Source organism: Hylaeus volcanicus, chromosome 6 (genome assembly GCF_026283585.1).
Source record: "Hylaeus volcanicus isolate JK05 chromosome 6, UHH_iyHylVolc1.0_haploid, whole genome shotgun sequence".
NCBI classification, from domain to species: Eukaryota; Metazoa; Arthropoda; class Insecta; order Hymenoptera; family Colletidae; genus Hylaeus; species Hylaeus volcanicus.
Genome location: NC_071981.1, coordinates 5,006,205 through 5,030,901, shown reverse-complemented (window position 1 = coordinate 5,030,901; position 24,697 = coordinate 5,006,205). Strand labels below are relative to the sequence as shown.

Below are 24,697 nucleotides of genomic sequence, written 5' to 3'. Positions count from 1 at the left end.
ACGTTTCTATATGTTGGCTAATAGGTAATTACAATTGGTTGGTCAGCGATTACGAAGTGGTGAAGTAGGTCAGTCTTACCATGTATTTGAAAGAGATGCTTATCAAATAACGCACAGAACCCTTACAACGTTTTATGATGTGCTATAAATTGATTACCTTCACAGGGAAGTGAGTGGGGTATTTGCATTTTGCGTCAGACCAACTGTGGAGGGAATTTGATTAAATAAAACGTGGCTTGTAATTTGACGGTGATTTGATTAAATATTAGGATCTATTTAAAAGATCGCGATGAACGTCATCCAACTATAACACACTGATTTCGATGAAATTGGGTATAGAGGTAGAGAATTAAAAAATATTATACAAGTATTTTATTATTTCGACTGATATTTATGTTCTAGTGTCCGTATCAGACATGGGATCCGCCAACAAGTATGTCTCACAGGAGAGACTTCTGATCCGGAGCGTACCATAGACAGATGCGTGTTACCACGCAAGTCAGTGGTCAGTGGTCAGTGGTCAGCTGTGGTCATCCCCGGCCATCCTTAGTTCAACGTTGGTCAGGATCTCCTCATCCCTCGAAGATTCCGGGCAGAGTGAACGATTGCAGAGATGTAACATGCTTTCATACTTGTCAAAAGTGGAAGGGATTTAGAGAGAGAGTAACAGATCGTCAGTTCATCTGAGTGACCGTTGAATAAATCGAAGCAAGAATTCGTAAAATATTAATATTACAACACAAAATCATATTTTCGATCATTGTTTAAACAAATATCGTTAATGATTAATTTAACTATTGTCAGAAATTAATTTTGAGTTATTGCAGCTAATGTATATAAATGGATATTGGCAGGCACAAGGAAAACTATGAAATCTTTTAATTTACCCTAATAGCTGTTCATGTGATGCAATTTAAGTACATTTTTATTATTTATACCTCACTTTATACGACATTTCCAAATTTCTTGTTCTTTAGTGGCATTTCCATTACTTCCAAACAGCAGGATGAATTAACTACACTACATGACCTTATACTGTTCATTCTGGAAGACACGCAATATTAGACTCTGATGATTCGATTACGAGTGTGCATAAATGATCGACTAACCAACTATCGCATTCATGAAGACGTAACTATTCTATTCGTAAAACACATGTTTAATGAACCGTATCATGAATATTCATGACCCATTCTTAATAATTGTCTATTAAAAATAGTATCAAATATTTCTTTTAAAAGTAGTGCCAACTGTTACGAAATCTTCGTGATATGTCAACAGCTTTGCCTAAATTGCTGCTTGAAGATGGTTCGACACGCTTAGCGTGCAGAAACACATACTCTAACACACTTGATCCATGTAATCACACGACAACCGGAGGAACAAGTCTTCGAGTCAAAAGCTGTTTATTTTTCAGTGGTAACATATGTTCGAGTGGTTTATTGCCGTAAGAAAAACTATTTATACCTTCGGTGACGACATCACTTTGCAACAGAATCTCCTTCAGAGAATCCAGAATCACTTAATAATTGTTCAACTTTTTGTTGAATGAATCGCTCCGTAATTAGATTAATAACCCTAGACGGTAAGCTGGGTATTAAGTAGAGGCTGATTTTCGAGTGGATATGGGAGCTATATGACCGTTAAGGTTACGTGACTTGTGCAAAACGAAACACAGGTTATCGTGAACAATTTCCCTCGAGACAGTGATCGACTTTGTGATTTTTCACACATTCATCACAGTTTTTGTATATTGTATCAAGAGTTTAAATATATTTTTACTAAAATTATCATTAAATTAAATATTAAACGCGAGTAATATATCAACTAGCTTCATAATCCGAAACGAAACATAGACTTTGAACAAAGCATTTGTTTGTTTGTAGTACATAACAACAAAAGGTCAGACTCCAACTTATCTTTGTTGAATATTTCTAGACATTTATCACAAAAAATTTCCTTTCGGAGAAAGTAGTAAATATATTTGCAATATTGGAAATGGCACACTACAATATTCCATATTTGTTAAATAAATGGGAATGCAGTAAAACTACTTTACTATAACGTAAACTATGTCATATTTGTACATTATGAAAATCCTTGACGTTGAGCGTAAAAAGTGATCGATTAGGCGTGGAATGACCCATATACTCAAGTATTCTTTTAGTTATACTTAGGAACAGGTAACGATTGAAGAAACCGCCTACACTATATGTATAGTTTTCCTGGGAAACGAGTACAGCAGTCAGAATAATTCCAACACGCATTTTGGAAGGGTAGCGTCGTTCCCGAACCACTTCTTTTCCATGAAAGTAATAAAAATAGTAGTTCTAAACTCGGTAGTTTTCAAAAGAAAATAACTCCGTTTCGTGTTAGGCGAAGGCTTTTATTACTCCTTGTGAAACGTTCGAATGCGTAAGTTCGTGAGTCCCACGAGAGCATTTTTAGTGAATTTGTCAATTTGCAAAATAAAAGAAAATTGCGTGAATATTTTCATTATTTTAGAGACTCTAAGGTACACTAATAAAATGCCTTCTTTATAAATTTATAAAAAAAAGTGGAAATTGTTGTAATTGCTAGTAGTAAACAACGCTATTTATTATCTTACATTATTCCCAATAAATTAAAGTAATATTTACATGTTCATTTACAATAGTTTTTTAATAACTATAATATCGACTAGATATGGAAAATTGTTATCTAATAGACTCGGATGAGAACTATTGGAGAAGATCTATATGTATAAGGGAAGGTTAAAGTATGTCTGAACAAATGTAACTTAGGATGGTTTATTTCAATGTAAGATTGCTATACATCTCTTAGGCCACATCCTGCGATCGAAACTTGAAGGAATCAAAGCATACTCCGATTCTTCGGCGGCGTGTAGGCCAACCACGTTTTAATGTAGGGTGCTACTTCGGTAGATGGTGGTGGCAGCACATGGGAGTCGGAAGTGGGGGGTAGGGTTACTTTAAAGGCTTAAAAGGCCTTCCAACGTCCTTGTAACACGCAGTTCTCGAATAGAGCGTAAAAGCAAACAGTTTGAGGAACAACTACCCCGAAAGTGCGACGAAACCCTTGCCTAAATATTTTTTTTATTATCACTGATGACTGCAACAGTAACAGTAACTTAGATATCAGTGTATATCGAAACAGTTGAAGAAGATCCTGTGAAATCCTTGAATTTGTTCTGGTAACAGATTTTCAAAGAAAGAGGAAGTGTCTTCTGTCTTCAATTACGTAGTAATTTTACAAGCTTCTTAATCGAGTGGTTAGTGTACAGTTTGAGTGGCATATCTTTGAAAGGTCAGTGCAACAAGTAAACTCATAAGAAATGAAAAAGGGAAGAAGCTCGCACATACTTGCGACGTTCCTTTTACTGGTGTATTTTGTATCGCCATCCTCCACTTGGGCGCTCACCACCTTTGGCAAAACTAATCCACAGAATCAAAATCAAAACCCACCACCACCCCCTACGCCAGGTTTGTTACGCTTAGTTTGATCAAATTTGTTAATTAGAATAAAATTTCTTTCAATGCAAGCAATGAATTTCTTCATACATTTATTTATTGGAACATATATATATATATAATAAAATAATAATAAAATTTAAAAAAATACTGATAAATATGAAAAAAGCAAAAATCATTATTTACGCGTTCTAAAAGTGTACGAAATACTGCTGGTCGTCAACGGAAACTCTCCAACTTCACCGTCGCTCGGTTGTTAATTTTAGATACTTCGCAAAAACCAAAGAAAAAAATAGCTTCGAAAATAATATTGACTTTGGGCAACCTACGAAGATAGCAGAAAGCTCTCTACTCTTTGTGATGGAACCCGTTTAACTCTGTCCTGTATTTCTGGGAACAGTAAAGTTTAAGAAAAATATATGCATAATGTAAAAAAATATTACAACAAATATGAAATAGAAATTTCTTATGTAAAAAATACTATGACAAAGTACTGATTTTTAATATAAATTTGTTGTGTGAATAAACACGTACAGCTACGTTAACTATTCGTCCAAATTGTATTAAATTAGATTGATGTGATTTTTAATTACAGTTGGGAAGGCTCGCGAATGCAAATTAGAGTCTGATTGCGCTGGTATACAAAACACAACATGTGTGTCAGACCCTCGAGATGGAAAAACTCGTTGCTTGTGCGGCGATTATTCTGCACCTCAAAATGGCGCGTGCACCAACAAATTCAAAGGTAATTCAATTTTTAAAAATAGATAATCGCGTTTCTTTTAAATTCTTTTTCGAAACGCATTGGGTGTCGAAACATACCAGTAAATATTTCAGTAAACAGTTTCATTTAGAAACATTTCGCTTCAGTTTTAAAGAGAAAACAACGACAAGGAAGACTTTCGTAAAAAAAAATTGAATGCCGTAAGGCACAAGCAACTAACATTTGCATATACTCACGTGTTTGCTTGCAATATGTGAACGTATGACGGTGTTGGAACTTGGTCTATGATTATCTATGCAAATTGGAAAGCTTTAAGGGTATCGTTGCGGCTTGCCATATACATAGCACCCCTTTCCTCGTATTTTGAAGTATACACAAGCTTAGAAAACGAATATGTCTTAAATAAATATTGTATATAGATCGTTTAAAGACTAGTGTCAACGTATAAATAATAATGTGGATAATTTTAATAGTAATAAGTTCAATGTATAACGTGAAACCTTGATACAAATAATTCGAGAATGTAATAGTATCGTTTGATTACAAGAAAATCTTAAACAGTATTTCTTATATTAAGACTATTCAAGTTTAACCAATTCTGTGCAAAATTATACATATACTGTAGCATAGGTGAAAATTGATCGACCGCTAAAAGTCATGTCGAGATCAGATTTGCGTGAAAGTGCGTGTCTGAGTGAAATTAAAACGCACCGAACTTCAGCGAGAATTAGGCACATTTGGCATACAGTGACTTTTTGTATTTATTACACGACTTAAAGAAATTTCTGACGTAAGAATGCTCTGTTGTATTCAGGTTGAAGGCTAAGGTGACCTTTTACAGAAAAAAACTGTTGATTTCTCCCTTTAGGAAAATCTATCATTCACCCCATTCATGACTGATTGTAGCGTTGAAAATGTTTTATAATTAATTAATGCATTCATAATAACCAGGCTGTTCATTTTTAGCATTGCGTACTCTATGCAACGACGATTCTGAATGCGTAGATGGTGCTAGTTGCACACTACTCGCCAATAGCACGTCTGGAAAACGTTGTTATTGTCGAGATGGATATTACGAAGAAAGTCCTTTACTTTGTAATGGTGTGTATCTTCTAAAAAGGAAGTCGTACTTATTATTTCTATGTTATAAAATTATGATTCTATTTTTTTATATTTAACTAGTATTACTCAAGCCTTACAACAATGAATGTTGTGTATTCTTTTCCACAGGAAGTGCAGCCATCTTTACATTTCATACGACAATTCTATTAGCAATTCTAAGTCTCATAAAGGGAAACGTTAGTTTCTTAAATACGTTATAAAATTTCCATGTATTAATGAGAAAAATATTATGAAATATTAATTTACTTGAAATTATATATATATAGACATATATGCTAATTCTTTCAAAATATCGATCGACTAAAACTACGATACTGTATTTATCGATAAACATGGCGAAATTAATACGATCACACAAAGCCATATACTTTTTAGGTAATATTTTGTGTGCTTATCTTTCGCCTCAATTAATCATTCTATCCAATTAAGTATACTTTCTATTGGACTTCGGCATGTATATTTAATATTTTAACATTTCAATAAAAATTGAAAATATTTAAATGAAGAAACGAAAATTCTTGCACGAATTAGCCAAATATAAAATTGCGAACTTAAAATTTCACCAGTGATCGTACTGATTAGGCCTCGTCAGTAAAAACTTGTTACTCTTAAACAACAATATTGTACTAACAATACGAGTAACTGTAACAACATGAGATTATGCTTATTCAGCGCAACTAACCGTACACTATTAACATACGTAGGAAGTATACGTGGAAAGTATAACATTATTTATAACTAAAATCATAATGTTGTATCATAGATGAATATTTTACTCATGAACAATTTCCTCTTAAAATATTATAGCGAGTTTTATGTGAATTTTAACACAATTTCAATTCATACAATCTATCGTTATTTAGTACAATTATACAAATTTACTCTCAATATTTAAATTTTTATACAGATACATGTAGTTATTACACTATATGTAGAATGAGGTCATATGACAACTTCAAATAAATATTGTGGTTATATACAAATATAATTTTAATTTTGCATTAGTTTCAATGAAAGAATGAATATTTGAATAGAATTATCTGTTTGTTAAATTATTCGGATTAGTGTTTAAGTATGCATATGTTTACTTTATTTCAACAATAAGAAATTCCATAGGATGAGACACAAGTATCATTTACAAAAAAAGAAACAAATTATGTATATTAGGTGACCAAAGGTATCATAGCGAAAAGTAGAAGATATTTTTCTTAATCCAACAATACTGATTACGATATATAGTAATAAATTATTAAATCCTTTGACAGGAAATACTGTACGTGTAAACGCGATGGTGTCTCAAGAAATACTTTGTTTTTAATTATATGTTACATATATTATAAATTATAATTATTAGACATATATACATGCAACGTTCTTATATGCCAATGACTCAATTATCAACATGACTGTATAAAACGAGATATGTAATAATTATATAGAAATAATTTACACTAATTCGAAAATCTATCAGCACACGAAGCCGCAGGAGCGCTTATTTTTAGCTATAATGCATTTTATAACGTTTGTAACTCGATAACAGTACAATAGTAAAGTGTATAATTTATCTCCACTGTACAAACTTGTTACTGATACAAACAATTTCTGCACAATTAAATTAGAATTCCTTTTGGATACTGTTGCGTTTTGAAAAATCATGTTCATAAATTATTTATAACGCTAGTTTCGTTTATTTTTTTCTACAAAAGTACTTTGATTATTTTAGACAAACAAAATGCAATAAATAAATTAAACTCGCTGCAATGGCTTTTCTAAAATATCTTTTTTAGCGCTATAATCCGCGCAGAGTGTTTTTCGGGGCGCGCCAAATAGGTGTGCAGGATAAGTAGGAAACAATTAGACTTGGTAGTAAACAAAATATTATGCAATTAATTCTTTTATTTGTTATTTCTTTTGGAAGATCAATTGTGTTACAGTGTTTCCAGTTTGTCCTCCAAACTGGAATGTATCAGAGGGCAGCGTGTGTAATACATCAAAATCTGAAACATGTATTTTAATAATATTGTGGAATATAATCATATGAAACTGTTGGAAATTGGGAAACCCTGAAAACAATGAAATAACATACGATTTTGAAAATGCTTCTTTAATTCCTCTTTGGTCCAATTGCAAGATGTTAGAACTAAATAACCATCGGGCAACAGAATTTTATACACATTTTCTATGTACTTCTGCCTTTTGATTGCAGGATCTTGAGGATGCAAACTGATAGCATCATATGTTCCTTTATCATGTACTACTTTAAAATCAGTTGGTAAATCACATACTTCAGAATCAAGTATATCATAAACTTTCAAGTCTATATGTGATAGATTTTTTTCCTTGAGTATTTCATATGCTAAATCAATTGCTTTCTGCGAATAATCTACACCCATTAGTTTATCAAACTCTTTTGATAGTTCCACTAATGTCATTCCATTTCCACACCCTATATCAATTATTTTATCCTCTTTTTTATTAAGCTTCAGATGGTTAATAATCCAGCTGAAATATAAGGAGTACTAAAAACTACATAAATAGCGTTTATTTATTTGTTTCATAAATAACTGACCTTATAACTTTCAGTGAATTATTTCTACCAAACCATATCTCCCCTACATCCCCATGATCCTTAAAATTATCAAGTTCTTCAGAGTAAACTCTTTCCCAACTATAAGAAGCATTTGTAGAACGTGATGTTCACAAATTGTTTTGCAATTAAGCACATATACAGTAAGTGTTACTTACTAATCGAGAGTACCTAAATCTGATGGATCCAGTTCTTCGATATTCTCATCTGTCATGATTATACGTCAATTTTTAAGCCTATATTACAACCACGTTATGAGGAACTTCTTTAACAAGTAAATATAACCTTACTTCGAAATGTTTACGTAGTTTTAAATGCCCACATGGCTACATGTTCCCATTGTTATTGCTTAGATGCCGCCACAAATCAGAGACCACTAGTGGCGCAATCGGTGGGAAAACGATCCAATTGCATATTGTTAACATTTTGCATATAAAGAATGGACCTTGGTTCTCGTGGAAGACAGTATATATCATTCGCAACATTCAAGAACCGATCTTGATACGGTTTAATTTCAATTGAAATTAAATAGCTATAAACATTTTTCAGCGATTAGTATGTGCACAATTGGAATTGGAATTCTTTATTATGGTGTAGTCTTGTTTGACTATTTACACTTTTCCTGTTACAACGTCTTGTTAGTTTTACAATGTTTCTTATCGTGAGTTACACACTTTTTGGTCTTCCTGCGATGGCTGCAGGTTACAAGGTATTTTCTTACTCTAATTTCTTATTTCTGTTTACATAGTTGTTTATCACATTTAACATTTGCCTTTCGTCCTGGCTTACCAAGGCTTGGACAGTCTCCGCCCCACGCAATACAGGTATTCTCTCTTAATTCTTTTAATACATGGTTTGAGGTATGATAAAGTGTTTTATAGAAATATATAATAACTATTTCCTAACTATTTACATAAACTTTTCCTTATCCTACTTATCTGCTAACTTATAAGTATAGGCAACGTTTAATAAATTGTACATTTTACAATCTTGTTTCCGAGGCTTCTTGCATTCCATAGTCCCATCTTTACATGATCGAACATCCTCATTTGGCATTGATTGGACATTCTTCCAATTCGACCTTTATTTCCCTATTGGCAGTAAAGAATATAAATTATGACACAATTGCAAATTTTAAATTCTTATTTAGCCTATGTTCTAAAAAAAAAAAATGTTTTATGTTACTGATTATATCAGCTGCTTGTTTTTAGGAACCCTTGTTTCCTTAAACAGTAAAGTACTATATATAAAACAAAACAAATAAAATAAAAGCTTATACTTATAATTAAACTTTAATTTTTTGTGTGTTCTAATTGACGGTCGCACGGGCGGAGTTTGAGCAAATGCTCAAGGAAAATATCTGCCGCCCGTTCGAAAGTCAATGGGCTAGTCCCCTTCACATGGTTCCCAAAAAATCGGGTGGATGGAGACCATGTGGGGATTACCGTAGATTAAATGGCATAACCGTGCCCGATAGATATCCGTTGCCTCATATACATGATGTAGCTCATAGATTCGACGGGTGTACTACATTTTCGGTGATAGATTTATCACGAGCATATTATCAAATACCCGTAGCTCCGGAGGATATACCAAAGACAGCGGTAATAACCCCGTTCGGTTTATACGAATTCACGGTCATACCATTTGGATTGTGCAACGCGTCGCAAACCTTTCAGAGAGTTATGGACTCCATACAACGCGAATTAGATTTTTGTTATTGCTATATAGATGACATAATAGTAGCGTCACCAGATATGGAGTCACACGAAAGACATTTGCGCACCTTGTTTAATAGACTAAAAGCAACCGGTTTCAAAATAAACGTAGCAAAATGTGTATTTGCGAAAGAATCCGTAGAGTATTTAGGATATAAGGTAGATAATAAGGGTATCGCACCGTTGGACAAACGGGTTCGAGCGATCATAGACTATCCAAAACCCAAATTAATGTTGCGACAGTATGAAGATGCCGCACTAGAGTTCCTAGTTACATCGTCGCGACGGTGTGAAGATGTTGCGACGATGTGAAGTTGCGGAAACGAGTTCCCGCGCTCCCGGTTGCCAGGAAGCGGCAAACTTTTAAAATAGAAGAGAGCGATTCGAGATCTTAAAGAGAGAAGACGTTTCGCTACAAGTCTCCAAGATTATCGTTAAATTGTTAAAAGTTATAGTTTGTTAATAAACGTTATATTTAGTTTAAATGAATTCTCGTGCTTCAACCCCCCGGCGTAACATTAATAATGGACCTACGGAGATTTTTAGGTATTGTAGGTTTCTATCGAATGTTCCTACACCGAGCCGCAGACTGGTTGGCACCTTTATTTAGACACCTTAAAGGAGCCAAAAGAAAGGACAAGAGGCCAGTAAACTGAGACGATGAATCAGAGAAAGCATTCGAGAAAACGAAAGAGCAAATCACTGCAGCATCACTGCTGCATCATCCAAAGGAAAATGCAACTTTAATATTGCGTACAGATGCATCCGACGTAGCGATCGGAGCAGTATTAGAGCAATACATAGAGGGTAAGCAGGAACCACTCGGTTTTTTCTTGAGAAAATTAGAAAAGGCCCAGACAAACTATAGTGTGTACGACAGAGCTTTTAGCCATCTACAATTGCATATACAGACGGACCATAAGCCACTGATACATGCATTTCAACAAAAAGCAGACAAAGCTAGTCCTCGACAAATTAGACACTTAGATTTTATTAGTCAATTCACAACAAAAACAGTGCATATAGAAGGTAACAAGAATATAGTCGCTGATGCATTGTCGAGAGTACAAACCATAGAACTGCCTGTCATCTCAACAAAGGAGTTAATGCAGGCACAAACAGAAGATGAAGACTTGGCTCAAATTATTACAGAAAAATCCAGCAGGTGGAACTTCCAAAAGATATTTTTGGATAGTTCAGATAAATACTTGTATGGAGACATAATTAAAAATAGCATTAGACCTTATGTGCCAAGAAATTTAAGAAGGAAAATATTCGGACAAGTACACAACCTATCCCATCCTAGTCGACGTACAACTAAGAAGTTGATAGGTAAAAGTTTTGTCTGGCCCTTGATGAATCGAGACATAGCCGAGTGGTCACGCACTTGTTTACAATGCCAGAAAGCAAAGATTCATGGTCACAGTAAACCGATGCCAGAAAAAATAGATATTCCAGCGTGTAGATTCGAACATATACATGTGGATATAATAAGACCATTACCAACGGTAAAAGGAAATAGATACTGTCTGACTATAATAGACAGATTTTCCAGGTGGCCTGAAGCAGTGTCATTGACAGACATTTCAGCTGAAAAGGTAACAGAAGCACTATACAATAACTGGATAGCAAGATTCGGAGCTCCGACAACAATCATTATAGACCAAGGCACACAATTCGAATCACAAATATTTCAATCATTAGTAAGACTAATAGGGTGCAATAAAAACAGAACTACAGCTTACCGTCCTCGATCGAATGGAATGATTGAGAGGTGGCACAGATCCCTCAAAACTGCAATAATGTGCCATGAAAACCGCAACTGGGTAGAAATACTACCAACAGTGTTGCTCGGACTCCGAACCAGTTATAAAGAAGATATAAAGGCATCTGCGGCTGAGATGGTCTATGGCGTTGCATTAAGACTACCTGGAGAATTTTTCATTGGCGAAGAAATAACAATAGAGCCAAATATTTGCTTAAATAAATTTAGAGAACAGGTTAGACAGATAAAACCACGTCCTATAGCAGACCACAGTAAAAAATGTACATTCACACAGAAATCATTATACACATGTTCACATGTATTTGTTCGAATCGACAGGCTAAAAAAACCGCTGAAACGCCCGTATGAAGGTCTGGTTTTGTTTTAATTTGTCAGCGTAGGACATGCTATCTTCCCTCGGTTGTGGTGGGTACTTTCCTTGTTTCTCCTCTTCGCTCAATGAATCATATCTGTTTTAGTAGCTACATTGTATTCTTCGCCCCTGTTTCTGTCATTTCTTACCTGATGTCTAGACTTAACGTGCTTCCAAAAAGGGTGTCTTAGTTCACACAGCTGGATAATGTTTTTCTGTCATAATTAACAATCCACTTATAGGGGAAGATTCCCAGAAGCCTAAGCTTCAATTTGAGTATGCAAAAGTTCATGAATTACTTGTAAATAACCGATAAACAAATAAGTGTACCCTGCGCATGCGCACTGCTGTTTCCAGCGCCGGCGCTTTCTATCCTTCTCGCACGGTATATCTTTCTCTTTCGCACAGTTTCGAGCGTAGACCTCCGCTAGTGTTCTGTTATCCTATTACTCAGCCGGAGCTTCCCTGATCCAACCGCTAGATGGCGCCACCGGCGCAAAATAAAAATTGTCCACATACTAATCGCTGAAAAATGTTTATAACTATTTAATTTCAATCGAAATCGTATCAAGTTCGGTTCTTGAATGTTGCTAATGATCTATACTATCTTCCACGAGTACCAGGGATCATTATCTATATAGTAGATATCGTATTAATTATACGTCAGCGTGATTCAGTGACTGGCAAATGCCAGATCAGGTTATAGTGAATGCTAGTAAGAGTATCGCCGATGTTGTGAATTATAATTATGGATCGTGATTGTGCATAAAGTCCAACTTTGATATATTTCTAATCAACTATTTATTATATTTACTGTGTACTGCTGAGTGCTATTTAATTAATCATGGCAAGTAATTTATCAACTTGGCTCCAATTCGGTAAGCAAAGATTAGAATTATTACCTGAACTTTACGAAAACAACTATGGGAATTCATAGTTTTATCAGTGAAATGATAAACTTCAGATTTATATTATGCAAGATTAGTGTATATAAGAAATTTTCACTAGGGAAGCAATGTGGGAAATATTCAATCTTGCCTTGTCGACAAATGTCCACAGCAGCTATTCCAAAACAAAAGAGTAGCATTAAACCTAAAACTGGTATTCTAATGTTAAACATGGGTGGACCCACTCATATAGAACAGGTGCAGGAATATTTATTGCGTATAATGACTGACCGTGAAATGATTCAACTACCAGTTCAAAGGTCTATTTAAATAAATCACCACCTTTTACATAAATCTCATTTTAAAGAATAGACAGTACATTAGGATATCTCTTGTAGTCAGTTGGGTCCTTGGATAGCCAAACGTCGTACACCTGATGTACAAAAGAAATATGCTGAAATTGGTGGAGGTTCGCCGATTTTAAAATGGACAAATAAGCAGGGTGAACTTTTGTGTAAACAGTTAGATAATGTTTCACCAGAAACTGCACCTCATAAATACTATGTTGGTTTTCGCTATGCCGATCCTCTTACTGAAGACACTCTTGAAGAAATAAATGAGTAAGGATTCATTTATCATTGAGGAATAATTTCTGTTGCTTGTATAGCATCTATATGCTTTCTTTTTAGAGATGGTGTTCAACATACAGTTATATTTTCTCAGTATCCACAATATAGTTGTGCTACAACTGGGTCTAGCTTTAATGCAATATATCAGTTTTATAAGAAGAGGTAACCACCTTTTTAATACTGAATTAAACTATTAAATTTATTTGCATATTTGCTTCACCAAGTACCTCAACTAATTTGCAGACACCTACCTGCTAATATGAAATGGAGTATAATAGATAGATGGGCAACACATCCATTATACATAAAGACAATTGCTGAAAGGATTAAGGAGGAGTTAGTTCACTTTCCTGAGAACATAAGAGATGATGTTATAATTTTATTTTCAGCTCATTCTCTTCCTCTGAAGGTTACTATATTGTAATATTAATAGATTGTTTTAAGACTGTTTCCTATTTCATTGTATGTTTAGGCAGTGAATAGGGGAGATTCTTATCCATCTGAAGTTGGGGCAACAGTTGCCTTAGTAATGCAAGAATTAAATTACTGTAATCCCTACAATCTAGTATGGCAATCAAAGGTACAAAAATGGTTCTTTGTTGCAACATTACACGATGTCTTGAGAGTAATTTCAGTAATTGTATGATAATTTATATCCTAGAATGTTCTATATTCTTTATACACATTTAGGTTGGACCATTGCCTTGGTTAGCACCTTTCACAGATGATGCTTTAAAAGCCTATGTGAAGCAAGGAAAAAAGAACTTTATACTAGTGCCAGTAGCTTTTGTCAATGAACATATTGAAACCCTCCACGAAATGGATATTGAGTATTGCAAAGAACTAGCTGAAGAGGTATGTATCCATTTATATGTATAATTTAAATCTGTATAAACTCGTGAGGTATCTTAATTCTTTTATTTACAGCTTGGCATTGAAAAAATAAGAAGATCTGCTGCACCAAACGATCATCCTATCTTTATTGATGCTCTGACAGACATTGTTCTTTCTCATCTTAAATCAAAACGATCGATAAGCCCGAAATTTTTAACTCGGTGTCCTCATTGTGTGAACCAAAATTGCCTCTCTAGCAAAAATTGGTATTCACAAGTGTGTAAAAGTTAACATACAGGGAAATGTACAGTATTTATATTTGTACTTGGGAGTTAAGTACAGCTAAACCACATTCAAGTTTCTATTTATGTAAAAAAAACATACTGTGAAAAATAATGTTTATTAAAATAGCTATGATTACGATGGACAGTATTCTCTTTATCCTCTGCTCTTCAATTCTTTGACTGTATGATACCTTAATCATTAATTCTTCAATCCCTGTCGAATCCCATTTTCCTGTTTTTTTTTATCTTTCTTTTTTAAATACGAACTCTGCACTCAAAGCAAACCCGAATAATCACTGACAAAGTTCCCTCGATTTACAATCCTCTTCAGAGGAGACATCCTTCTAAATATAGATTCGTTTTCTATTGAAATATCGAATAAGTTTTAGGGGTTTTAATAATTCTCTATAGGTATTTATAGTTATACAGATTATATTGAGCTATGGGGGCAACACCAGTGACGTCCATCGTACTCTGGATATCGAACGCGACTGTCGTAGCGCTGGATGTTCACGTCTATATAAATGCGTGCCGTCGGCGGGTGCGCTCAGTGTGTGTCATGCCTTGTGAAAGCGAGCATCGTCCGTGATGGCGGCTTTGGCGCGATTGAAGATGCAATGCGGCATCGTGGCACTGCCGCTTGTCATCGTAATCGTGTGCAGTGTGGATATCGTGAGTGGGATGTTCGAGGTTCGACAGTGTAGTCACCGATATCCCCGAGCACACGAGGTGAGCGTCATGCGAAAAGAGCGAGTCTTCTCTCCCACTTGCTCCTCCACTCTTACTACTCTCTTTTCTCTTTTATTCTCTGTCCATTAGTTAGTAGAGGTACACTCGCTAAGCGTCGCGGTTTCTAAGTATTTTTCTCCAGTGCTCCATTTTTGTGTCAGTTCTCTTATGGAATGACGTATACTGCTGTTTTTTTTTTACTTTTTTTTATTATTCTGGGTTATTTTGTTTTTTTACTGTATTGAATGAATTCTGTTTGGTTTGTGTGAGGAAATCGTAGGACTTCATAAGCGTGCGTTCCACGTGTCACGTGCTATCTCTCCTGCATACCTATCTCATGTGCGTTCCACTTTGCACTACCAATGAGCAGTCGCTTTCTTCCAGTCATTTGTCACTTTATTGCGTGAGAGTATCGTGCCTTTGTTCATTACATTACTGTCGATGTTGTAACGCGATGCGAATCTAATTGCCCTTTATAATATTCATAAACGATTCTTTATTACGAGGGCACCGTTCTTTTAAGTTTCTGAAATATTTTTCATTTTGCGAGCAATGTAATTTCATTTGTTCCTATAGAGATGAATATTTATTTTGTTTTTGGTCATTTGCTGATGATTAGAACGTACTATTATGAATTGTAATGGTGTTTCATTTTGTGTGAAGAGTTTGAAGCGTGACGTTGACCTTGCTCCGAAATGACATTTGTGAACTTGTTTTCATGCGCTATCGAACCACGTGCTTTCGGACCGAACACGTGTCACTTTGTTTATATCGTTTTTCAGTATCCGTGATACGTTGTGCTTGTTCCTTATAAATGGGTAATATTATTAAACAGTTACTAAATAATATATTTTTTAAGTGATACATAAATTCACCAACAAATATTCTGAAATAAAGCTACATTTGAAATAAAAGTAAAAATATTACATTTTCAAGAGTGAAGGATTTAGTTTCAACACTGGATGCAAAATGATTTCGTGTTTATGATGTTGACATAGTGACGGTATACGGTATAATAAATCCCAGATCGTGTTTCCCTGTGGGATTACACACCCACCTTACAGGCGGTAGTCGATGACACAATGACGCGAGAAACGCTTGCTCTTTGTCTTCCAGATCCCACTTATTTACTAACTGATAGCGAATGCTTCGTCTTTCCCACGGTTAGGTGAAATGGCAGGAGTTCCCAGCCATTTTCGGTCCCCCTACAAGTTATTGTTACTAATATCGCTCATGAGCGTAATTATACACTTCGTTTAATAAGAGAAAGGTCAAAAAATTTCTTTTAAAAATTGGTTAAAATTACAAGTGAATGTAATTTTTAAACGTTTAATAAATAATACATTTACTGTATCTTCGTTACAAAATAAAAAGTTTTAATAATATGAGATAATTTAATCGATAATATGTTAATACACTCTTTTCATTGTTCTGTAGATTATTCATGGCGTCCATATAGAGCCAGCACACGAAGTAAAAAAACGTAGCATCAATCAGCCGCTTAGAATTTTGTTGTCGTACGATGAAAGTGTCTACAGGTACGTTTTGAAAATATTTACATTGCAATGCTTCCTACAAAATGTTTCATTCTGATATTTAACATAAATATAACTTTTTATAACAGATTGGACGATGAAAAATTGGATCTCATTAATGTAAGTATGTAGTTTAATTTTGATAGAAATGTCGTAGATACTATTATAATCGTTCAATTTTATTTTTACTTCGTTCCAGAACACTATTCTGCCTGAAGCTGTTCATTTTTGGGAACGAACACTCATGGTCCGTGAGACGAAGAAAACTATTAGATTGAACAGGTAGCGTAGGATTATTTCTCGAAGCAGTCATGACCAATACTTTAAAAATACATATCGATCCATTAATTCATGTTTTAGAAAATGCGAAAGTAGTCAAGTGTTTGTTAAAGATCACCACACACACTGTATAGACACCTGTCGTCCTACCACAATGTGCGGGGATGTTGTCGTCCCTGAAGATCACCTTGACGTAAGATAATAAATGATTTTCTTAAGATGAAACTTAAATGTTGCTGGCAAATAGGTTTAACATTATATATATTTATCTCATATGTAGGTTTGCCGGACGTGTAACGCAACAGGACACAACTGCGGCATAGCAGAAGGAAGTAAGGCAGGTCGAGGAATTGATGGCGCTGATTTTGTCTTTTATGTGTCCGCAATGCAAACTCAAAGATGTCACAAAGGATTGACAGTGGCTTATGCTGCGCATTGCCAACAAGAAGCTACGCTAGATCGGTAAAACTATTACCTTGATTTATTCAGATAATTACGATTGAAGATAATCTTGATAATAATGCGATACATTTCAGACCAATAGCTGGTCATGCGAATCTGTGCCCAGGAAGTATCAGTACGAAGCCTCAAGAGCTGGAAACCCTGCTGAGTACAGTGAAACACGAAATATTGCACGCCTTGGGATTTTCTGTGAGCCTATATGCTTTCTATCGCGATGAGAACGGCGAACCCAGAAGTCCCAGAAGAAGTGATACGGGAAAACCAGCATTAAATGAAAAGTGAGTACAACACTTTTTATCGTTATCGACTATTATATGATAAACAGTTGACACAGATCTAGCTGCTGCCCCCGTGTCTGTTATCGATAGTATCGCTCCTGTCTCCCTGTTTGGTATATCTAACTTATATTCTATTACAATGAAAGTCCTTACTATTACTATATGCAAACACATGCAATTATCAGAGAAATTATCGGTGACTTACCTATCACTAAAAAAAGGATATAGGAAATTACACGAAGAGTCACCAAATAGATGTCCTGAGAGAGTTACAAAAAAAGCTAAAGATCTCTGTAGGTAATGCATATCCATTTACCAACTGTAGTGAGAGTAACAGATCTTTACGCTAAGGGTGGCTGGATGAGCGATTGATATGTATGCGACCGTTTGATTTCGGTGGTGAGTGCGCTGCGGCGCCTAGTGGTCGCGGGCGGTATTAGTAGACGCGCTAGCTGCAGTAACGCGGCGCGTTTAAACATAGAAAAGAGGAAGAAAACCGCGGTATCCTACCCGTCTCAGTCTACCAGCGTATTTTTATAATAATGATAGATGGTTATCGCTTATATTTATAGTAAATACATGTACATTTTACATTCACATTAATAAAAACATGGAGATATATAGGGTACCGCGTTTTTTGTTTTCCTAACGATGTAATGTCTCTAAAAAAAGTTAAAAAATATATCACGGCGTCACATAGGAAAACAAATGTTTTTGAACGAGGAAGGATGGTAATATTTCCTGTTCGTTATGCACAGGTTTCAAACTCACGAATGGAGTGAGAACACAATCAAAACTGTGATTAGGCCACATTGGCAAGTGCATGGTGGTTACGTAGAAAGGTCGATGCAAATGATAGTCACACCTCGTGTTCGTGCTGAAGTTCAAAATCATTTTAACTGTACAAAATTAGAGGGTGCTGAGTTGGAAGATCAAGGAGAGGATGGCACAGTCTTAACACACTGGGAGAAGCGAGTGTTTGAAGTAAATATCGTTGAATATATACTGTAAAGATCTGCCTATTGAGAATTAATCCTGGACAAAGCTGTGAAGTTTGTTCATTGTTTACATAGAATGAAGCAATGACAGGAACTCACACACAGAACCCAGTGTATTCCAGAATAACTCTCGCTCTTATGGAAGATACTGGATGGTATAGCGCGAATTATTCAATGGCTCAAGAATTGGGGTGGGGTAAAAATCTTGGTTGCGAGTTTGCAATGTCATCTTGCAAAGAATGGATATCCTCCAAGTCTAAACTCGAGTGAGTATTCTATCTCACAGAATGTATTTCACCTGAATTGTATCATTAATATTTTTCAGAGGGAAATCTATTCATCCGTTTTGCAATAAAGTGAAACAAGATCCATTACAGACTGAATGTACCGACGACAGAAGTTCGGTCGCATTGTGCAACTTGATTAAACATCCGCAACCATTGTCCAAGAAGTATCAGGTGTGAGATTATATCCATATCAATATTTTCTTTGCAAATTGGCTCAAAACCTTCTCCACATCTTCATCCTTTCCCCCGAATGGAAACAGATCGAACACTTGCGGAAAGATATCGGTCTTAGCTCTCTAGTCGCGAGTACAGGAAGTATACATCTTCCACGCTAGATCCTAATGAAAAATATCTTAATTCTAATGTTCTGTTGTTCAGAACTTTGACTCAATTCCTCATGTGCCAGCTGGAGAAGAACAATACTACGGTGGTTCAGTATCTCTGGCGGACTATTGTCCATACATACAAGAATTTACATGGAGGGCTCGGAATATAGTAATCAGGGGCTCTCATTGTCTTTACGAAGAGAATAATCCTCGTAAGTGGTGTCATTAAGGGAACAAACGAACTGAACGATCAAACGATTAAAAAATGAATATCTTCGCCTTTAGATCCTGAAAAAAATTTTGCATTAGAAAAGTATGGTCCACACTCGAGGTGCTTTGATCACACAAATGAAATGTGGGAGGAAAGAACATGCAAACAAGCTAGACAATGGCAACACTGGGGTTCTGGTTGTTATCAGTATATATGCGAAGCCGGGAGATTGCATATCATGGTTAGTTTACGATAAAACACGATTACATTAATTAATTATATTTATATACTTTGTTGTGCAGGTTGCAAATTACACTTATACCTGCTACCAGGCTGGTCAAGAAATAGCTGTTAGAATAATACAAAATGGCTGGCTTCACAAGGGTGCTCTGACTTGTCCTGCATGTCGAGATATTTGTGAGGTGAGGCTCCCTTCGATATAGTGCGCGTATACTCCGATAGACTGAGCTGCAGGAGGCCTTAAATTCTATCTTCCTTTCGAATAAAAGCGTGTATCATTTCTAAATAGTAAATTCAAGTTAAGTAATAAATTTGGAAAGCACGATATAAGTTGTGGCTGTTCCAATTTGTTTCAGATGGAGCTAAAAGAAAAAGAGGATCATTGCAAACCAAGCGATGAACACCCACCTGCTATATATTACCATAGAGACAATCTTCAATGCGCGTCTGCAGGACTATTTACAAATTTACGAACGTTTATCATCTTAATATATTTGTCTGTTTTCAGATGATACGACGTAGATGTTAGGTAATATTTTTATTAATGTTAGATCGATGATGTACCGTAAAAATATCGGTTAAAATGTTTTTTAATCGCGACTTGGAGAATGATAGAGAGGAATCCTTAGGAATGAATAATACATTCCTGAAATGACCGTACGCCAAGATGGCAATTTTATTTTAATAACCTATTGGGAGACAAATTTTCTCAATGAGAACTCTCGCGAATGATTAAACGAATGTGCATAGAATGTGCGAAAACATTGATACATATTGTATTTCATGTGTGCAATGTAAATTTTCGAATGGTCTCTTATTACGACAGAAAATGACTCTTGCGAGGCGGACATACATTCCCACTGGACTACGACTTCCGTGTGGTTATTACTGCCTCCATTGAGATGGTATATTTTGTCACACAGAATGTATTTATAGTGATGAACGATTTTAATTTATCAATTGTTAATAAAGTTCGTAGAGCGTCACTTATAAATAAATAAATACAAATAAATTATTCGAGGCCTTCACGGCCCGATTCTTTAGTATTGATATTAACTGAGGTTTTCGAATGTGAAAGGTGACGTAAATAGAAGAGGTCGCTCACTTTTGGGGAGAGGAGCGGTGGAGTTACACCCCCAGCGCGCTGATAGACTCGAGCATGGAGTGGGGGCTTTTTTTGTGATCGAGAGCTTTAGTTAATATCAAATATAAGTAGTTTTTAGGCTTATAAGATTGTACAAGTGCTAAGATTACCTGTGAATGATACACTGAGACCTGCGTATTTCATTATGTCATTCAGGTTCACTCCAGTCATCGTACCAATCCCACTCCTCAAGGTCTTGGTATGCCATTGTAACCCTACGCTGGTCGATTTGACAGTACTATGGACTTGCAGTGTGATTCGCGTCGAGGCAATGTACTGATTCGAGGTGAGACGTTCAATATATATACATAATTTTTTGGCGAGAGTATAGAGACTCGAGGATCAGTACAGCGTCTCCCTTGTTGCCCTCCCCCCCCCCCCCCCACTCACATGCGTGTATTTATCACATATTGGTACGAACATGCCTGTACATGTTAGTCCAATTGAGATTACTATTTTCCTTTTTACATCGCGTATTACAAGACTCTCCCTACTATTCCGACTCATTCCTTGTAAAGAACGGAGCAAAATTCCATTTAGTGTAAGTATTGTACTAAATCTTGTAACAATATAAAGATATCTTTAGTTTTAAACAATGTTTAAACGTGCATTTAAAAATGATGTATTCCATCACCTACCCTGATCCGCTATCGAACGTGGTTACTTCGATGTATTACTCTCGGAATACCGAGTATCCAGGTTTCTTTGTGAACTTTGCCAGCGTGTTCTCAGTATAGAGATAAAAGGGGAATGCCAGGAAAAATTTAAGTCGGTATACGCTTTGTTCGAAAGTTAAAACAGAAATATGAAATGCGAAGGGATCGATAAAGGTATTCCGTGATGGCGTAGTGTTCTGTCAGAAACTTTTTACTTTTACCGATATCCTCTTATGGTTACGCCAGCTATTCCCGCAAGAAATCCATAAACGAAATACATATCTGCGTGTTCAAGGTTACTTTTGGCACTTTGTAGATCGTACCGTGTTACTCGAGGGATCAAATCGCAACTGAAACCAAGTAACAATGTATTAAAGTGTAGAGTTTGCAATAAAATGAAAATTATTCTCCTATTCTTAGCATATTTTAGTATTCAGTTATTTTTTCAATTGTATTTTCTTAAAGGATTTTCTTTTAAATTATTAGTGCAACTAAAAAAAAAAAACCATAAAGTTCTCTTTGTTCAGCTGTGCGTAACCCCTTAAAGCCCTCCGTGGCGCAAATAAGTTAGAGCATAGTCCCCCATTATTAATACTGCCTTAAGAGATAAAATTTATGCAATTTATTAACCCTCAACTAGCTCCAGGGACTGGACTATTATTTCTGTCGCCCTCTCCTTGGAGAAACCACGTTAAGAGTTCAAGTATTAAGTGTTTTTTTCAGATACAACCAGATTATTACTTATTATTATTGTAACTAATCCATTAACATACAGTGTCCACAGATTATACCAGAAATTGAAATTAAAACAGAAATGTTAGCTATCACTTCATCCCGCACTGTGTCTCGTTACGCACGATCTATCGATGCCATCCGAAGAAAACACTGATTCGGTTGATGCTAACAAAATCATCTGGGTGAGGCATGCGCTCTGCGACCGGATTCCCGCCGCACGACAAAGGGGTAGCGAGTTTCAACCCTCAGTCTGGCGCCGCGTGCGAGCGCGAGTCGACCACGGCGCTCCCGTTCGAGGTCCCGTCGATACACGCTGTTGATACACGCACCTACCCCGTGGTAGGTCACCTGTCAACCGCCGGATAACAATGAATCGCGACAGGATGAATGAAATCCGCTCGGAATCCGAGGATCCTACCTGAGGATCGAACGAGCCAGGACTTCTAGCGACACGTTGACATTACCGAGGCTACCTTTCGTTAAAAACAGACCTTGAAAGTCGATTGTCGACTGTCACCAAGCGTGTCGAGGGTTCCAATTCGAAGTGGACATGAACATTTTCAACGAGGCTCTGTGGTTCTCTCATCGCGACCTGGCACTACCTTGCGTTATTGCTCCCATAGCAGGATCTTGTAAAAGTATCCGCGAAACCGTCCTTGTAGTCGCGGAAAAATGTGACGCGAATGCCGTCCGGCGCTACAAAGCCGCAGAACACGAGAAACCAGGATGCTAAAGCCTCCAGCGAGTATATCATGACTTGACCGAGCCGAGGGTCGCGTGAGATCTTGACGCCGTTGATGGCCGCGAAGACAGTGCTAAGATGAGTGTCGCTTGCCGCTGGTACGTCCTCCTTTTGCTCACGTGCGCGCATAGGCCCGTGCTGGCCGGGTTCGCCGACCAGGAGGCTCAGATAGAGAGACCCAAGGAGACCCTGCGTCATCAGCAGAACCAGCGGCCCTCGTTCATCGACCGCAAGCTGGTGATGCAGGCTACCGAGCTGTCCGAAGGCCTGAAGGAGCGGCAGCGGGATGGAAACGATCTGGACACTGCACTCCAGCTGACTCGTAGAGACAGACTGGAGACCAGCATAGAGAAACCGGCCACGCAAATCAGGCACAGTCGGTCCAGAAACCACTTCGCCCGACAGGCCAATTTCGACGACACTGATCTCTCTTACATGCCCAGTGGAGCCAGCAGAAGAGCTCAGTCTGCGGACAACGCATCCCAAAGCGAGGAGGCACTTGGCAAAGTCAAAGGGAAGAGTCCAGGCATGGGCAGGTCCTCTGGACAGGACCTTAGGTCCACGGGCACCATCGACGAACGGTCCACCGTGGACATCGACAAATTGCTCACTAGGTTGTCAGAGGCTGGCTCGGATCGTAGGAAAGAGGGACGGACTCGCGTGACGCCGTCAGCACGCCACAAGAACGACTCGTTCGGAAAACTGAGGAAGGTGATCGCCAAGAACAGGTTCCGCGCGTTTGGGAACAGGACTATCATTAACATGACCGATGTGTACGGGACAGTTGTTCGCGGAGCACCTGCCAGTGACAGGAACGACCTGGACGCTATGGAGATCGCCATCCTGGAGGAGTATGACGTGTACAGTGACAGTGAGGTTGGCAGAAACGAGTCTGAGAGGGAGAATTACGAGGATTATGGGAGGACGGTCGTGGACCAGGTCAAAGGGAACAAAGAGCCCGTCCACGTGGACATCGTCACGCGGTTCCTACGCATCATAGAAAATCAACATCTCCTGGGGGAAAACTGTACCGCTGGTACCGATCTGAACCTTGGCGAGGGTGTCGTTGACCAGTACGCCCAGGAGAAGTTTCGGTTGGAGGCCAACCTGGCGGTAAACAGGGCCAACATGTTGACCAGGCTCTGGAAGTATGCTCCTGAGGTGATGTTGTCTTCGGAGTACCTTCTGCACGCCAGCATCCTCTCCATGGTCGAGTTCGACGAGGACATCTTCGCTGCAGGGAACTGTTACGATAAACTACAGTACAAGGACAGGTGGCTTTATTGTCCGTTTGCTCATCGGCTGCAGAATCAGGACGGTGTCCTCGTAAAGGACCTGGCCATTGAGTACAAGTATCTGAGCAACAGCAGTGAGTGGTTCTATATAGCCAGGAAGAATGCTGAGAAAGTGATAGCGAACAACGACCAGTTCAGTCGAGGTAAGTGGTTTTTGGGTACTTGGTTTGGATCGAGGTTTGGTCTGGAGGTGAGTAGTTGTTGGATACTCGGGGTGCTGGTTGAGGTTACGCTTGGATCATGTTTGAGTTTAGTCTAGGCTTGGGTTGATTAGGACCTGTGTTAATTCTGGGTTAGGTCTGTGGTAAATGATTCATGTATATTTAGAGTTTGGATAGCATAAAAATGTCTATGAAAACTTTTCGACGAATGGCTAATATTATCTTC

At 37.2% G+C, this 24,697-nt stretch overlaps 5 protein-coding genes across 6 annotated transcripts in view; 4 read left to right on the top strand and 1 right to left on the bottom strand.

Annotated features, from left to right (window-relative positions):
- The first annotated feature begins 2,653 nt into the window (after window positions 1-2,653).
- On the top strand, window positions 2,654-7,154 carry LOC128879066 (uncharacterized). Its single transcript, XM_054127881.1, has 4 exons — window positions 2,654-3,482; window positions 4,066-4,215; window positions 5,161-5,295; window positions 5,425-7,154. Exons 1-4 carry the CDS (start codon window positions 3,335-3,337, stop codon window positions 5,514-5,516), a joined length of 525 nt encoding a protein of 174 aa, XP_053983856.1. The 5' UTR covers window positions 2,654-3,334; the 3' UTR covers window positions 5,517-7,154.
- A 44-nt stretch (window positions 7,155-7,198) lies between these two features.
- On the bottom strand, window positions 7,199-8,202 carry LOC128879064 (EEF1A lysine methyltransferase 2). Its single transcript, XM_054127880.1, has 4 exons — window positions 8,062-8,202; window positions 7,886-7,984; window positions 7,403-7,818; window positions 7,199-7,313 (listed from the first exon to the last, which is right to left on the bottom strand). The coding sequence occupies exons 1-4, from the start codon at window positions 8,115-8,117 to the stop codon at window positions 7,219-7,221; spliced, it is 666 nt and encodes a 221-aa protein (XP_053983855.1). The 5' UTR covers window positions 8,118-8,202; the 3' UTR covers window positions 7,199-7,218.
- Window positions 8,203-12,272: 4,070 nt separating this feature from the next.
- Window positions 12,273-14,532, top strand: LOC128879063 (ferrochelatase, mitochondrial). Of its 2 annotated transcripts, none has more exons than XM_054127878.1 (8): window positions 12,273-12,637; window positions 12,768-12,966; window positions 13,045-13,266; window positions 13,336-13,437; window positions 13,519-13,684; window positions 13,748-13,855; window positions 13,966-14,130; window positions 14,203-14,532. In XM_054127878.1, the coding sequence occupies exons 1-8, from the start codon at window positions 12,604-12,606 to the stop codon at window positions 14,398-14,400; spliced, it is 1,194 nt and encodes a 397-aa protein (XP_053983853.1). In that variant the 5' UTR covers window positions 12,273-12,603; the 3' UTR covers window positions 14,401-14,532. The 2 variants fall into 2 exon arrangements, with proteins under 2 accessions (XP_053983853.1, XP_053983854.1); XM_054127879.1 differs by having other exon boundaries at window positions 12,724-12,966.
- Window positions 14,533-14,682: 150 nt separating this feature from the next.
- On the top strand, window positions 14,683-21,437 carry LOC128879062 (leishmanolysin-like peptidase). The gene is made up of 14 exons (XM_054127877.1): window positions 14,683-15,122; window positions 16,560-16,660; window positions 16,747-16,777; window positions 16,857-16,939; window positions 17,018-17,129; window positions 17,217-17,398; window positions 17,473-17,676; window positions 18,435-18,660; window positions 18,750-18,940; window positions 19,000-19,132; window positions 19,340-19,499; window positions 19,573-19,739; window positions 19,801-19,920; window positions 20,095-21,437. The coding sequence occupies exons 1-14, from the start codon at window positions 14,982-14,984 to the stop codon at window positions 20,248-20,250; spliced, it is 2,007 nt and encodes a 668-aa protein (XP_053983852.1). The 5' UTR covers window positions 14,683-14,981; the 3' UTR covers window positions 20,251-21,437.
- Window positions 21,438-22,063: 626 nt separating this feature from the next.
- The window catches only part of LOC128879061 (probable G-protein coupled receptor CG31760), a 73,632-nt gene continuing 70,998 nt past the window's right edge, over window positions 22,064-24,697 (top strand). Inside the window, exon 1 of the mRNA XM_054127876.1 lies at window positions 22,064-24,453. Coding sequence (XP_053983851.1) covers window positions 23,094-24,453 — 1,360 coding nt within the window. The 5' untranslated portion in view covers window positions 22,064-23,093. The remainder of the gene's footprint in view (window positions 24,454-24,697) is intronic.